Source organism: Salmo salar, chromosome ssa27 (assembly GCF_905237065.1).
Source record: "Salmo salar chromosome ssa27, Ssal_v3.1, whole genome shotgun sequence".
NCBI lineage: Eukaryota > Metazoa > Chordata > Actinopteri > Salmoniformes > Salmonidae > Salmo > Salmo salar.
Genome location: NC_059468.1, coordinates 21,678,568 through 21,695,275, shown reverse-complemented (window position 1 = coordinate 21,695,275; position 16,708 = coordinate 21,678,568). Strand labels below are relative to the sequence as shown.

The 16,708-nt window shown below is 45.7% G+C and overlaps 1 protein-coding gene across 1 annotated transcript in view; it reads left to right on the top strand.

Annotated features, from left to right (window-relative positions):
• The window catches only part of LOC106588717 (thrombospondin type-1 domain-containing protein 7A-like), a 170,657-nt gene that overhangs the window by 74,141 nt on the left and 79,808 nt on the right, over positions 1 to 16,708 (top strand). Inside the window, exons 4-6 of the mRNA XM_014177994.2 lie at positions 1,110 to 1,288; positions 8,230 to 8,385; positions 12,318 to 12,521. Of these exons, the coding sequence (XP_014033469.2) occupies positions 1,110 to 1,288; positions 8,230 to 8,385; positions 12,318 to 12,521 (539 nt within the window). The remainder of the gene's footprint in view (positions 1 to 1,109; positions 1,289 to 8,229; positions 8,386 to 12,317; positions 12,522 to 16,708) is intronic.

Sequence of the window (16,708 nt, the reverse complement as noted above, 5' to 3'; positions counted from 1 at the left end):
GGAACTCCTGACACCGTGCTGCCGTCCCATCATGCTCCCTGTGAAGGGCGAGACGCATCCCACTGGGACCGGATACAGGAGGGACGGGTAGTGGTAACCCTGGTTGTGCTGGTCGAGGCGCTGGAGAGACTCCCTGTCTCTCCCAGCGGTCCATGGTCTGGACAACGCGATCCATCGTGGCGCCGAGATGTTGCAGCATCGCCGAGTGTGCTGTGACGCGCTCCCCAACCCCTCGGACCGGGGTACCTGCTCCTATTGACTCCATGGTTGGTTGTGGAATTCTGTCAGGTTGTGCACTACTGGTATAGAAGTCAGATGCAGGAGAGCAGAGAGTCGTGATCAGGCGCACACTTTATTTGGCAGAAGCAACAGACGGACGCAACTGCGTCAAAAAACCTCCAGCCAATGGCAAAAGTGAAAAGCGCGAACAACAGTCACAATGAATCAAATGTGTAAGAATTAAACATACTACGGGTTAAACACGGTACCCGGGGGAAAACCAGCCTGGCGGTACCCGGGGGAAAACAATTCCACACAAAGACCTGGGGAAAACAGAGGGAATATATATGTAGTGTGATTAGGGAATGTAAACCAGGTGTGCGGGGAAACAAGACAAAACACATGGAACAATGAAAAGTGGAGCGGCGATGGCTAGAAGACTGGCGTTGACCGCCGAACGCCGCCAGAACAAGGAGAGGAGCCGACTTCGGTGGAAGTCGTGACACTTTCAGGCTTTGGTTGTGCATCTTCTCAATCAATCAATCTGCTTCATTCACATCAGGTATAAAATACGGTTAATATTGATGCAGTGTACATTTTCTTGCTCTGCTAGCCACTCGTACTCACTAACCTCTGTCCATCATCTTCCCTTATAAGGAACAGAATGGGAATGGCTGCATCAGAAATGGCACCCCAATTCCTGTAGTTGCGCTGCTTTTGGCCAGAGCCTCATAGAAAAGTAGTGCACTAGGGAACAGGGTGGCATTTTGGGTGGCAAACTATGACTTAATTTTGTCATCATTGATGATTTAATTCATGTACATATTCTTTTCAATCTATGTTATGTAAAAAATCGAATCAAATCAATCTCCCTTCGTTCTCCTCTGCAGGTACAACTGGAAGACAACAGAGTGGACTGAGTGCAGGGTGGACATGTTGCTAAGCCAACAGGACCGTCGTCGTGGTAACCTAACGGGGCTGTGTGGAGGCGGAGTCCAGAACCGTGAGTTGTACTGTGTCCAGGCAACCAGCGTCGACCCCGCTTCCAGCGCTCTCAAGAGCAAAGAAGGTAACCTGACCAGCATGCAACTGTCCTTTATCCCCAATGTGTAATCTTATCATTTTGATAACTCATGCCACTCCACCATACTAGGTCATCTCTCTCACCAGTCGTGTGTCTATAGAAAGCCCATACCCACTGTGTATCTTTAGTTCCCTCCCATACTGCCGCCTTGTCCCATTGTACACATCTCTTCCACTTTGTGCACTGGAGACTGAGCACTTTTGCTAAGAATGTTAAATGAGAATATGAACTGTGCTAACGTGCCGTTAAGCAATAGCAAGACATTAAATGGGATACCCTGGGCAGCCAAAATGCATGCACTAACGGTGCAGAGAATAGGAATAGAGTTGAGGAATGTCTTCCCACGTTCGGAGGTCTTTGGAGATGGTAGAAGCCTTGCACGTTACAAAAATGGTGCATTCCCTATGAAAAAGAATTCTCTAGATAAATTGTACCCTGTGTGAGAACAGTTCCTTACACAAGGGGTATCAATCCCAAATGGCACCCTATTCCCTATTTAGTGCACTACTTTTGATCAAGGCCTATAGTGTTATAGTCAAAAGTAGTGCACTATATAGGGAATATGGTGCCATTTGGTACAGTCAGAATTCCCCTAACAAATGTCCACATGACAGGACAGCATATCCACAAAGTCAGCAGCAGCAGTATTAACTCTCTTCATCCCCTGATAATGTAGTGTCTGTGTTCTCAGACAATGTATTACAATTGTCCCCACTCCCTTGGTAAAGTACACACACAGGCACCCACGCACACACCAGGCGGTAATATATAAACCTTTTTCCCATGACTGCGTGGCCATGCACGACTCCAACTGAATCATCAAGTTTGCTGATGACACAACAGTGGTAGGCCTGATTACCAATAACGATGAGACAGCCTACATTGAGGAGGTGAGGCCTCTGACAGAGTGGTGCCAGGAAAATAACCTCTCCCTCAACGTGAACAAAACCAAAGAGCTGATCGTGGACTCCAGGAGACAGCATAGAGAGCACGCCCCCATCCACATCGACGGGGCCGCAGTGGGGAGCGTCAAAAGCTTCAAGTTCCTCGACGTGCACATCACTGATGATCTGAAATGGTCCCATCACACTGACACCGTGGTGAAGAAGGCACAACAGTGCCTCAGGCGGCTGAAGAAAGTTGTCTTTGCCCCTAAGATCTTCACAAATTTCCACAGATGCACCATTGAGAGCATTCTGTCAGGCTGCATCAATGCCTGGTACGGCAACTGCACCATCCTCCATCAACTGTGCAAAACATTTTTCCATGACATAGACTGACCAGGTAAATCCAGGTGAAAGCTATTATCCCTTATTGATGTCACTTGTTAAATCCACTTCAATCAGTGTAGACGAAGGGGAGGAGACAGGTTAAAGAAGGATTTTTAAGCTTTGAGACAATTAAGACATGGATTGTGTATGTGTGCCATTCAGAGGGTGAATGGGCAAGGGAAAATACTTAAGTGTCTTTGAAAGGGGTATGGTAGTAGGTGCCAGGCGCACTGGTTTGAGTATGTCAAGAACTGTAACGCTGCTGGGTTTTTCACGCTCAACAGTTTCCTGTGTGTACCAAGAATGGTCCACCACTGAAAGGACATCCAGCCAACTTGACACATCTGTGGGAAGCATTGGAGTCAACATAGACCAGCATCCCTGTGGAACGCTTTTGGCACCTTGTAGAATCCATGCACTGATGGATTGAGGCTGTTCTGAGGGCAAAAGGGGGTGCAACTCAATATTAGGAATGTTTTGTACACTCAGTATATAGAGTCATTAAACACTGGACACTTTCTGTTTCTTTTATACTTTTTCCTCTGTGTATTCATATACTGTATTCTTCACGTAGCTCATTCTAATATGTCTACTACTGTACTTTGCATTTTTTGTTATGCTGTTTATACACACCACGTATTTATATACTGGATTCTTGACATAGTTTACTGTTATATATCTACACACACTGTACATATCATTCCTATTGTATCCTTTCAGTGTACATACACATAGATTGCATTTGGATTACCGATAATGTTATTTGGGTTGTTACTTGGATTCATTATGAAATTTTTCCATTTTAATTTTTTTGCTTATTTGTGTACTTCCTTGACATTTAATGCACTGTTAGGATCTAGTAACACAAGCATATTGCTGCACCCACTATAAAATATGCTAAACATGAATGCCACCAATAAACTTTGCATACATTTTACACATGAGGTGGAAATACATGGTTTGATTGGGCCCATGTTTTGTCACAGTTTGTCAACTCGCTGTAGATCTCTGTAGACCGGACAGGTTGTCAGCGAAATTTAGCTGGGGAGATTTGAGCACTGAGTTCTGACTCGACTTGTGCTCACACCCAAAATCATCTAATCTTTTCCGGCTCTGCACACACACACACACAAACGCTCTAGCACCCATGTGTGAAGTGGAATGAGATATGAGGGTGTCTTTGCTCCATATTACTTCCTGAGATGGGCTGAATATGTAAATATGAGTGGGTGGGAAGGGAAAGATCAAGGGAGGGAGGGAGAGGAAGGAAACGAGGCAGGGAGGAGAACAATGTAAGGAGCGAGAAGGGAGAGAGAAGGGAGAGAGAGATGGAATATGAGTGTGGGTATAGTAGGTAGCACTACGTAGTCAGCGTTTATGGAAGTGAAGGTAGCTGGTAGCGAGTTCATGTTTATCCAGCGCTGCCACACTGACTCCCAGATAGTCCACCTGGTTAGGGGGCTCAACTGGTCACCGCTCAAAGAAATGATTCAAATGATTCCAGCTGGTCTCAGACTGCCAGACAGAGGAGGCAGAGAGGGAGTGGGAGAAGGACAGAAAGAGAGGGAGAGTTGGAGGTAGGAAAGCACAGAAAGCCCACCTGCCGTTTCACATACTTTGTTTCAATCCTTTCCTGTCTGCTCTATGACACAATTACAACTCCCCCGTTCACTTCTGGTATTCACTTCCTCATTCTCCAGTCTCCTCTCTTGGTCGCCTTCTCAATCATCTCCCCTGTCTTCAAAACCAAACATTACACACCTGGAACTTAAATCAAATACACAGTTCTGGGTTATTTTAGGGATCTACACAGATTTTCTCTCATCTCGGGCAATTTAATTGAATCTATAAAGCATTATTCACAAATCTCCATCTCATTGGCAGCAATTGCGGGTTTCCATGCGGACACTGAAGCCTGGATAGAGAGCTAAAACTTCAGTCTGATTTAAGCTGATGTAATCTTGTTTTTGCTTTCAACGATTGTTTTATTCCCTATGCGAAGTGACTGAGGCTGGATAGTATTGTAGGCGTGTGCGTGTGTGATTATTAATTTAGTGTATGCATTCTCAGTCCCATTTACATAGGAAATCAGCTTTATTTGGACACCAAACTCACTGTTTCAATCATTCTGAGGATTACAGCTGGCTTCAACAGACCTAAGTTATGACTGCCAAAATGTTGCTGAAATGAAGTGTGCAAAAGAAGCATTTTTTAAATCAAAACCCACGCATGCACACACACACACACACACACACACACACACACACACACACACACACACACACACACACACACACACACACACACACACACACACACACACACACACACACACACACACACACACACTAATATTTCTGCCAATGCAATAATATCACAGCTTTTGTTTGACTAATCAGGACTCGGGTTTATTAAACTATTCCATGGGGGGTCAGATATGGACAACAGGGAAAAGCAGCTGTCTCAATATCTGTCTACTACCAGTTACTGGAGACAGAAAGAGAGGGGAGGAATGGAGAGCGAGAGGAAGGGAAGGTGCTGGGAGGCACTGAATCTGATGTTACTGTAGTTATTGGCTTTGATGGTCATCAGTTCTAGCCAGCTCTGTTCTGTTTGGTTCAAATCAATATGGATCTTTATTAGAGGGCCCATAGAGACATTCTGTAGCTAGCAGTAGAACGGCTGGCTGTGTGATGCCATCCGGAAGTACAGTTATTGATGCTGATGGCAAGGGGTGAACCGCAGGTGTCTGTCTGGGCTTGGAGGTCCTAGTTTGGCCCCAGGAACCCCTGTGTGGTGTGTGTGTGTGTGTGTGTGTGTGTGTGTGTGTGTGTGTGTGTGTGTGTGTGTGTGTGTGTGTGTGTGTGTGTGTGTGTGTGTGTGTGTGTGTGTGTGTGTGTGTGTGTGTGTGTGTGTGTGTGTGTGTGTGTGTGTGTGAGTGAGGGAGGGTAGAGTCTAGACGAGACCATCTGGCAGGAGAGAGAGCGAGAGACCCATGTGGCACCTCAACCAAGGTCATCCAGCACGGAGAAGTTCATTAAATCAGCCTTTGCTATTATGGTTACATGTGCGTCTGTGTGTCTGGTGTTAACAATACTGACTGGAAACAATAATGATGCCACATGTCACTTGTCACGCAACATCATTTGTACATGTGTGAAATAGGACAAATATAAGCACTCACCAAATTATTATTATTACGCAATTGGGGTAGGTAAGCCTTCTAAAATGGCGTAGGTAAGCCTTCTACAGTGGTGTAGGTAAGCCTTCTACAGTGGTGTAGGTAAGCCTTCTACAGTGGTGTAGGTAAGCCTTCTACAGTGGTGTAGGTAAGCCTTCTACAGTGGCGTAGGTAAGCCTTCTACAGTGGCGTAGGTAAGCCTTCTACAGTGGTGTAGGTAAGCCTTCTACAGTGGTGTAGGTAAGCCTTCTACAGTGGTGTAGGTAAGCCTTCTACAGTGGTGTAGGTAAGCCTTCTAAAGTGGTGTAGGTAAGCCTTCTACAGTGGTGTAGGTAAGCCTTCTACAGTGGCGTAGGTAAGCCTTCTACAGTGGTGTAGGTAAGCCTTCTACAGTGGCGTAGGTAAGCCTTCTACAGTGGTGTAGGTAAGCCTTCTAAAGTGGTGTAGGTAAGCCTTCTACAGTGGCGTAGGAAAGCCTTCTACAGTGGTGTAGGTAAGCCTTCTACAGTGGTGTAGGTAAGCCTTCTAAAGTGGTGTAGGTAAGCCTTCTACAGTGGTGTAGGTAAGCCTTCTACAGTGGTGTAGGTAAGCCTTCTACAGTGGTGTAGGTAAGCCTTCTAAAGTGGTGTAGGTAAGCCTTCTAAAGTGGTGTAGGTAAGCCTTCTACAGTGGTGTAGGTAAGCCTTCTACAGTGGTGTAGGTAAGCCTTCTAAAGTGGTGTAGGTAAGCCTTCTAAAGTGGCGTAGGTAAGCCTTCTAAAGTGGTGTAGGTAAGCCTTCTACAGTGGTGTAGGTAAGCCTTCTAAAGTGGCGTAGGTAAGCCTTCTACAGTGGTGTAGGTAAGCCTTCTACAGTGGTGTAGGTAAGCCTTCTACAGTGGTGTAGGTAAGCCTTCTAAAGTGGTGTAGGTAAGCCTTCTACAGTGGTGTAGGTAAGCCTTCTACAGTGGTGTAGGTAAGCCTTCTACAGTGGCGTAGGTAAGCCTTCTACAGTGGTGTAGGTAAGCCTTCTACAGTGGTGTAGGTAAGCCTTCTAAAGTGGTGTAGGTAAGCCTTCTAAAGTGGTGTAGGTAAGCCTTCTAAAGTGGCGTAGGTAAGCCTTCTACAGTGGTGTAGGTAAGCCTTCTAAAGTGGCATAGGTAAGTCTTCTAAAGTGGCGTAGGTAAGCCTTCTACAGTGGTGTAGGTAAGCCTTCTACAGTGGTGTAGGTAAGCCTTCTAAAGTGGCGTAGGTAAGCCTTCTACAGTGGTGTAGGTAAGCCTTCTAAAGTGGTGTAGGTAAGCCTTCTACAGTGGTGTAGGTAAGCCTTCTACAGTGGTGTAGGTAAGCCTTCTAAAGTGGCGTAGGTAAGCCTTCTAAAGTGGCGTAGGTAAGCCTTCTACAGTGGTGTAGGTAAGCCTTCTAAAGTGGTGTAGGTAAGCCTTCTACAGTGGTGTAGGTAAGCCTTCTAAAGTGGTGTAGGTAAGCCTTCTACAGTGGTGTAGGTAAGCCTTCTACAGTGGCGTAGGTAAGCCTTCTAAAGTGGTGTAGGTAAGCATCCATTCAATACACTTTAAAGCTTACGTATATGTTGCCTACTCCCCTTAATTGTACCTATTCAGCTAGCATTGCCAGAGGGATTTTATCATTACTAAAATAGATTAGTACGCTGCGCAGATTGAAAAAAATATAGAATCACTTCAACAGGCACGCACCAGGCACACACGTACGCACACACACACACACGTTTTAACAGACACTATTAGATAGACACACCTTTGGCCAAGTGGATGCAATTTGCATGTGAATGAGTCAGACTCAGGCTTCAGTCACAGCATGGTGATGGAGCGTTGGGAATGATTCATCAGAGCAGTGACCTTGTAGAGGGTCACCTACAGCTCATTGCTTTATCCACCGTGTGTGCGTGTGTGTGTCTGTCATTGAGCAGCACTGGGCCGGCCCTGAACCTGATCTGGCTTTTGGGGATAGAGAGAGAAAAAAAGGCCTTTGTTGTTTGAAACTAGACTGGATTTAGCAGGATGATGAACAAATGAAAGGCCATACTGTTTGCCAAATGTTTTCATTCATTTGAGATAGCGTGAGGCTTGGAATATTCATTACTATAAACTGCCCTGTGGGGTTTTAGTTGGTATGAGTTTTATACATGACTGGTGGAACGATTCATGATTCATTTTCATCCATTAGCCTGAAGTTTTATCCCACTACGCAGATGGAGAGAGCCAGGATAAAAGTAAAATAGTTTGATCCACAGTGACAGTAATAAAAGATAGAACTCAGTCTGTAAAGTATATTAAATGTATGTGGATAGTCTTTAAAGGCATATCACTGCACTATCCAAATTTTCTAATGTTTTTTATTTATTTCATACTTGTAAACAGTGACCTATGCCTGGGCTTGCGCCCATCATGACCCAGTAATGCCACATCTCCTGCCCTGTTCTGACATCATGTCTCTGTGTATCTATCTGTGTTTTAAGCCTCCAGGCCCGTTGATGGTGACCTGTGCCTCAGCCCGCCCCCCAACACCACCCAGCTGTGCCACATCCCCTGTCCTGTGGAGTGTGACCTGTCCTCCTGGAGCGCCTGGGGACCCTGCACCTTCGAGAACTGCCTGGACACAGCTGCCAAGAAAGGTGGATGGAGCACAGCTCTAATGACAGTTATGCCTAGGCTTTGATACCCATTCGGTCACATAGACGGCCATCTTGAAATGATTGCATTGGAACACCACACACTGGGTGAAACATAGCAATAGCTATACCTTTAGTAATGATGAATATGAACACATTTTTATTTTGATTACTCCTGACTGGGATACAGCACCCAAGATGATATATCCTTGGTGTTGAGCATCTTTTTCATCTAGAGACTCAGGTTCCAACCCGGTCGATCACATAGGTAGCCATCTTAAAAATGAAACAGGCATTGGTTACACTGTCAATAGCAGGTCTTACTTGTAATTTTCTCCTCAGTCTGTATCCATCCATCAGTCACTTCACCAGTAACAATAAACTGATAACATGATTGGAGAGCTGAAGCTATGTTCAGTCTGGTACGTGTATGCAACACTACTCTAGAATCCATCTTTATTTGTGTTGCATTCAGATAAATGTTGAGTTATAAAATGTATTGAGTCTCAATATTGATTTTCTTTATCCTCTTGGCAATCCTCTTGGCAAGCCCCTGGAACCCGACATAAATTGTAGGTATAGCGTTGTTCAAAACGGTGGAATATAGATATAAAAAACACTGTAGGCGAGAAAGCAATCATTGTTGCATTTTTCAAAAAGATCTGTTGCAGTTGTATTAGAAAAATATGTTTAAAAAAAAGTTGGAAACATCACAGCTTCCATATAGAGCACAGATGTACTGTATATACTATAAGCAATATGTTGATATTGACAGGAGATAAAGAGAAGAAAGACAGAGAGAGACAGAGATATGGAGAGGGGATGCTATAGGGACTCCCTTTTTGTTAGCTAGCAGGAAGGGAGTGACAGTTGGTGCTATTCCATCAGTAGGGGCTGAAATGCTGGTTCACACACACACACACACACACACACACACACACACACACACACACACACACACACACACACTGGCTGGCTCAGACGTTAATTCTCTCTGGTACAGGAATAGAACAGCAGCAGTATCTGAGCCCCAGCCCCTCCATCACCTCCACTGTGGTGACTAATGCATATTGACTCTATCCTAATGAAGCATCTCAAATGGAAGGGACGCCTAGAAATTGTCTCCCATGCGTCTTAATGATGGATTCACTCTTACCGCACATCTCTCTCTCTCTCTCTCGTTTCACTACACGCTCGTCTCGTGTCTCACACGACTGCATGTCATACAGTACACGCACAAACTTGACTGGAGTGTGTGTCTGTGTCCGTGCACACTTGCGTGTGTTTGTACACCCTGGCTCTCATTAGTCGAGAGAAGCAGACTCGGGCCATTTTCATGCCTTTTTTATCCCTGTGACAACGAGCTCCATGCAGCATCAACATGCCCTGATCTCCCAGTATTCATTCAGTCAACGTGTGTCACTCTTTGTGTTGGCTGTCCAAATGGACTGTCTGCACACACACTGTGATTGTATCTATCTACCAGTATTTGATGGATTTTAGTAGCATACTGCACCGTTAATGGGAGATATGTTTTCAAAGAAGTGGCTGGTGTCTTAGATATGTTTGTCTCAGCCATGGCCTTTGAGATGTTGCGACACAATACTGTATTGGAAAAGTAATTATAGCCTACACTTTTTCCGTCAGTATGTTTGTCTGTGCAAAGACCCTCAGGCTCTGACAAAGTGGAAAGGCCTCAGTTACTGTTCACCTTGCTGTCCTTTACTGTGGTTCGACAGACAGTAGTGATATTAGATTTTTTTAAACTTGTCTGGATCCCTATCCTAGCCAGTCCCCCCTCTCTAACACCCCCACCCCTCACCCTTCACCTTTCCTAAACCCTCCACCTCTCCCCTTCTTTTCCCACTCTCCCCCATCTGTCCCTGTTAAACTCTCCACCTCAGCCCTGACACTTGACAACACACCTCCATCCTCCAGCTGACCCTCCTGATTAAGTAGAGGGTTCAGGAAGGAATAGGAAAGAATCAGAAATAATCACAGGAAAGAGAGAGTCAGCCATCGTCCACCTGAGTCCTCCAGTCCTGCTGGCTCCCCCATGCTCCTTTCTTATCAGGTTGGAGCAGCAGTGGAGATTAGGCCCTGAGGCTGGGGGCAGGCTGACCTCAGGCTGGGCAGGCAGGGGTTAACATAATCCAAACACACACACATCTAGGTGCAGGCACACACACACACACACACACACACACACACACACACACACACACACACACACACACACACACACACACACACACACTCACACTCACACACACACCACACACACACACACACTCACACTCACACACACACTCACACACACACACACACTCACACACACACACACACACACACACACACACACACACACACACACACACACACACCTCCCGGGCCCCAGCCATCACCACTTCCATGTCCTTGAGCAGAGACAAGGGAAAGCCCTCGGACTATGAATGTATTAATGGATTGCTGCATATATTAGTACATGAGTCACTTTGGGTAAAAGCTTGGCTTAATGAGGAGAGAATAATAATAGTCATTATGGGAAGCTGTTTCTCTAATGTCTGTCATTTTCTGGGGTTTAATGGTCTTGTCGTGTTAAATAAATAAACACTATATTACGGTTATCATCAAAGCCAAGACACAATATGACTGTAGCACAGCAGAGGGAAGTTCATGTACCGAAGTTAGACATTAAGTTGTGACTCCATGAAAAACAAGTTTAGCTACCCTGAAAGGTGCTACCACAGAGGGGGAGGTTGGTGATGAGGGAGGCCCTGAAAAGTGCTACCACAGAGGGGGAGGTTGGTGATGAGGGAGGCCCTGAAAAGTGCTACCACAGAGGGGGAGGTTGGTGATGAGGGAGGCCCTGAAAAGTGCTACTACAGAGGGGGAGGTTGGTGATGAGGGAGGCCCTGAAAAGCGCTACCACAGAGGGGGAGGATAGTGATGAGGGAGGCCCTGAAAGGCGCTACCACAGAGGGGGAGGATAGTGATGAGGGAGGCCCTGAAAAGCGCTACTACAGAGGGGGGAGGTTGGTGATGAGGGAGGCCCTGATAAGCACTACCACAGAGTAGGAGGATAGTGATGAGGGAGGCCCTGAAAAGCACTACCACAGAGGGGGAGGTTGGTGATGAGGAAGACCCTGAAAAGTGCTACCACAAAGGGGGAGGTTGGTGATGAGGGTGGCCCCTAAAAGTGCAACCACAAAGGGGGAGGTTGGTGATGAGGGAGGCCCTGAAAAGTGCAACCACAAAGGGGGAGGTTGGTGATGAGGGTGGCCCCGAAAAGCGCTACTACAGAGGGGGAGTTCGGTGATGAGGAAGACCCTGAAAAGTGCTACCACAGAGGGGGAGGTTGGTGATGAGGGAGGCCCTGAAAAGTGCTACCACAGAGGGGGAGGTTGGTGATGAGGGAGGCCCTGAAAAGTGCTACCACAGAGGGGGAGGTTGGTGATGAGGGAGGCCCTGAAAAGTGCTACTACAGAGGGGGAGGTTGGTGATGAGGGAGGCCCTGAAAAGCGCTACCACAGAGGGGGAGGATAGTGATGAGGGAGGCCCTGAAAGGCGCTACCACAGAGGGGGAGGATAGTGATGAGGGAGGCCCTGAAAAGCGCTACTACAGAGGGGGAGGTTGGTGATGAGGGAGGCCCTGATAAGCACTACCACAGAGTGGGAGGATAGTGATGAGGGAGGCCCTGAAAAGTGCTACCACAGAGGGGGAGGTTTGCCATGAGCGAGGGGGTGGTGTGTGAATTAGTTAGTTCCTGCTGTTTAAAAAAATTATGAAAAGGTGAACTGTAAGTTGAAAAACTATACTTTACTGAAATGTTATTTGGGATGGTAGAAGCAGATGGTAGAATGGTAGAATTCTACAGCTATTTATGGTTCCATGGCAGCACCAGTATACCTATTTTCCTGTCTTTTCCTACCAGGGTTCAAACTGAGGAAGAGGAGAGTCATCAATGAGCCGACAGGAGGAACAGGAAGCTGCCCTCACCTGGTGGAGGCCATACCATGTGACGAACCCAGTTGCTATGATTGGTTGCTTGTGAAGCTCGAGGAATGTATCCCGGACAATGAGAGAGAGTGCGGACCGGGCACCCAGATACCACAAGTGCAGTGTGTCAACAGTGATGGTAAGGGGAGGGAGGGAGAGAGAGAGAGAGAGAGAAGGAGGAGAGAGAGAGAAGGAGGAGAGAGAGTGAATGAGAGTGAGAGTGAGAGTGAGAGTGAGAGAGAGAGAGAGAGAGAGAAAAAATATTCTATGTCTTTATTATATTGTGTGTTAATTACCATGTTGATTTTCATGGTGTGTTCAGTTGTGTTACAATATGTTTTGGGTGAATTGGAGCTCAGAGACCCATATTGTTTTATTAGTTTTATTGCCTTGAACTGTGCCTGCAGGTGCTCGGCCGCAGCCGATTCCCAGCGGTCTGTTTGTGTGTGTGTATGTGTGTGTGTGTGTGTGTGTTGGCCTTGGACCGCAGCCCAAAAGGGTAATTGCTGTTTCTGTAACGATCTTGTTCTGTGGATATTTATTTCTCTCTCCATTGTTTGTCTAGTCAAGATAGCACAGAGCTATGGAGGCTTGTGTGTATGTGCATGTGTGCGTGTACTTGTGTGTGTGTGTATGTGTGCCTGATATCCCATGGGGCCGAGGGGCGAGGCACGAGCCACTGCTGGTCGTAATTGTGCTGAGACACACGGAGAGCTGTGGTGGCACTGCCTGAGGAGGGACACACACACACACACACACACACACACACACACACACACACACACACACACACACACACACACACACACACACACACACACAGGGACAGGGACAGAGCTAGATATACAACACTTGCTAGTTCATGTTCTCTCCAAAATAAACTTGAATACAGTGTCAGAATTCAGGTAGCATGTGAGAGTAAATGAAACAATAACCATAGTGCTTGTTGCTTTTGGCAAGCAAGGTGATATTGGCTTATAGTACTGCAGTGGTCCACCATTTGAAGACTGAAGAGAACAGCTTGATCTATTGGACAGTCTAACAGTATAATAGGGCGCACGTTGAAATCATTGTCTCAAATCATTGTGCCAATCCAAGAGACTAAAGTCAAAGAGATGCAAAACTCCACAATCCCCTCGTCACACAGATTGCATTATTCTCCGAGCGTGCCTGGCACAGAGTGTAACTGATGCGTTTTTAATGTGGTTTGGGAGGTGAGAGTTTTAGTCAGGGTAGATCGAAGGGTCCTTGTGTTTTAGAGACAGAGTTTAATCTCAATAATTGAATTCACCCTAATTTAATTAAGTTCAGAATAATGGAGAAAATAACCATAGCTGACTTGAGAATTTAACAATAAAAATGATTAGGAGTGTGAGTTTTATTACTTCTAATTCAATATATCTGACATAGTTAATCTTCGTTTCAGATGATTAAATAACCCAACAATAAATAGGAGACAAAAATGAAAGATGTCAATGGCTTGCCTTCACACTCCATTGTGTTGTCAGGGAAATGTGAAGAACTCACTTTTTATTAATGGTTCAATTAGGGACTGTGCGTTGTAATTGTATTTTACATCCTGGGAATTTTCTGTTCTCTTTCGTTCGACTAAGATTCACCGTATGAATATAGCAATTATCAGAAGATTCGTAAACCATAGCACACTGCCAGCTAATGAGCTCCCTAGGGAGGGAGTCTGTCTGTCTGTCTGTCTGTCTGTCTGTCTGTCTGTCTGTCTGTCTGTCTGTCTGTCTGTCTGTCTGTCTGTCTGTCTGTCTGTCTGTCTGTCTGTCTGTCTGTCTGTCTGTCTGTCTGTCTGTCTGTCTGTCTGTCTGTCTGTCTGTCTGTCTGTCTGTCTGTCTGTCTGTCTGTCTGTCTGTCTGTCTGTGTTGATACTTCTCAACCAGTTGTCATAATATAACAATAATCAAGGTCCCATTCACACCAGCCAGAGCCTCATGCTGCCTGCATTGTGCTGTTGCCGTGACGATGACGATGGTGAAAGCCATATTAACTACAAGTGTAATGGTCTCTTTTTTTCAGAGGAGGAGAATATCTATATTGTATATTGAAAGATTTAGGTACAAGATGAAAACTATTATGAGTGAGAAAGGGAGAAAGGGAGAAACACTCAAACTAGTCTATCTCAACCAACATCTCTGCTCACAACTCCCTCTTTCTCTCTTCACCTCCTCATCCTTTCATCCTTCCCTATCTCCCTCTTTTACTCACCACTCCCTATTCCTTACTTTTCATCCCTCCCTACTGTACCTCCCTCTTCTACTCACCACTCCCTATTCCCAACGTTTCATCCCTTCCTACCTCCTTATTCTCACGGCTTTCTATTTCCCTCCATCCCCGCTTTCATCCCTCCCTACAGACACGGTGTATTGTGTATATTGATCCACTTAGCTAGGTGGTGAGCAAGCCCAGCCCAGGTACACTTTCCGTCTACACCCTGATTGCTTCGTTCAAGGTCACCTCCCCATCCCTTCTCCCCAGTTTTAGAAACAATATGGCTGCTGGCTGCAGTGAGCTTGTTTAAACAGCAGCACCCTGTTGAATTAGACATAGTTACGGGTAAATTAGATTACCTGGCGCTACTCCACACAGTTGGTTCACATTTACCCTGCCTGCATTTCACATTCGGGTGTTTGTGTGTGTGCGTGTGTGTGTGTACCTGCCTGTGGGTGTGTGTGTGTGTGTGTGTACCTGCCTGTGTGTGTGCGTGTGTGTGTGTACCTGCCTGTGTGTGTGCGTGTGTGTGTGTACCTGCCTGTGGGTGTTTGTGTGTGTGTGTACCTGCCTGTGGGTGTGTGTGTGTGTGTGTGCCTGCGAGTGTGTGTGTTCCCCGCCCTGATGGAATGAGACAGGGTTGAATAGAGGATATGTCAAACGATGTCTGGTGCTTTTCCATTAAGACACAGTTCAGACCCAGCTAGAGGAGGAGGGGGAGGGGTTTATGACGTGAGGTATGTACCTAGTTTAAAGGAGAATTGCTTCTTTGATCGGTTGGGTTGCTTGCAGAGCTGAGGACAGACAGCCGTAGCTGGTTGTTTCTCCTCTGTGGTTTTGCAGAATTGATTTCTAGACACATGCTGGACAGGGAAAAATAGGATGGGGGGAGGAGGGGAATTTCTGAGAGGTGAAGGGTGGTTAGGATTTTAATGCTAGAATTCTTAGTTGCTACATCCATTTTTGGACCGTGTATTCATTAATTATGAATACATATTGATTCCTGAAGAACATCACTAATTAATTCCTCATGAATTTAGTTCAAGTGTCGTGCCTCATCAGAACCCAAAATATAAGCTTGAGTTACCCCATTGTGTATAAACAACGTAAATGAAAAGCAAACTCTGCATATCCTGAAAACATTGTTAAAACTATAATTTTGATATCATGGATGGTCAGATCTTGCATCCATAACCGTGTCTATGAGTGTGCTTACATTTCTCCAGGCCCATCCCTCAGCTTTTTCCCAAAACAGAGGCGGGGTGAATGCTTTCTTATTGTTATAACTAAGGATTCTAGCTATAAGGGTCCATGATTCAGTACATTTGTTGTTCATTTTCATTGCAAATTTCATCTTGCAAGGCATGAATCTCTTAATTATTAAAGCCTTCGGAGTAGAAATGTTTTCTTTTAACATTCATGTTTGTTTTACCATCTTGAGTGTCTATAGACATGTTTCCTCCCTTGGAGTACTAATGAAAGAAGCCAGACTGCATTCAATGTTTACACACAAAGATCACAAAAAGACAGTCAGTCAGAAGCCATGAGAATAATCAGTCTCATACAAACACTTTAATGATTTCCTTTCCCAATCTATCGCATGAAGACACACAAACACACACACACACACACACACACACACACACAGACACACACACACACACACACACACACACACACACACACACACACACACACACACACACACACACACACACACACACACACACACACACACACACACACACACACACACACACACACACACACATTCACCACCACACAAACACACACACACACACAGTCCCTCTTGACTGGACCCTATTGATCCTCTGTTGTCTGCTACTGATGAAAATGGATTTGTTCCCCCCAAAGGGCTCCAGACATGTCATCAGACTGACTGCTCCTCTGGTTCCTCCCGTCACTATGGAATTTTTTATCAGTGGTACAGATAGGAGGGAACCATGAAAGGGAGATGGGATGGCCTGGAATACAATGGAGTGTGAATAAGGGTTTCATTGATATGAAATGACCCGCTAAGATATGTGATAGGAAGGGATAGGATAGTGAAGATATGGCTAGGGTTGGATG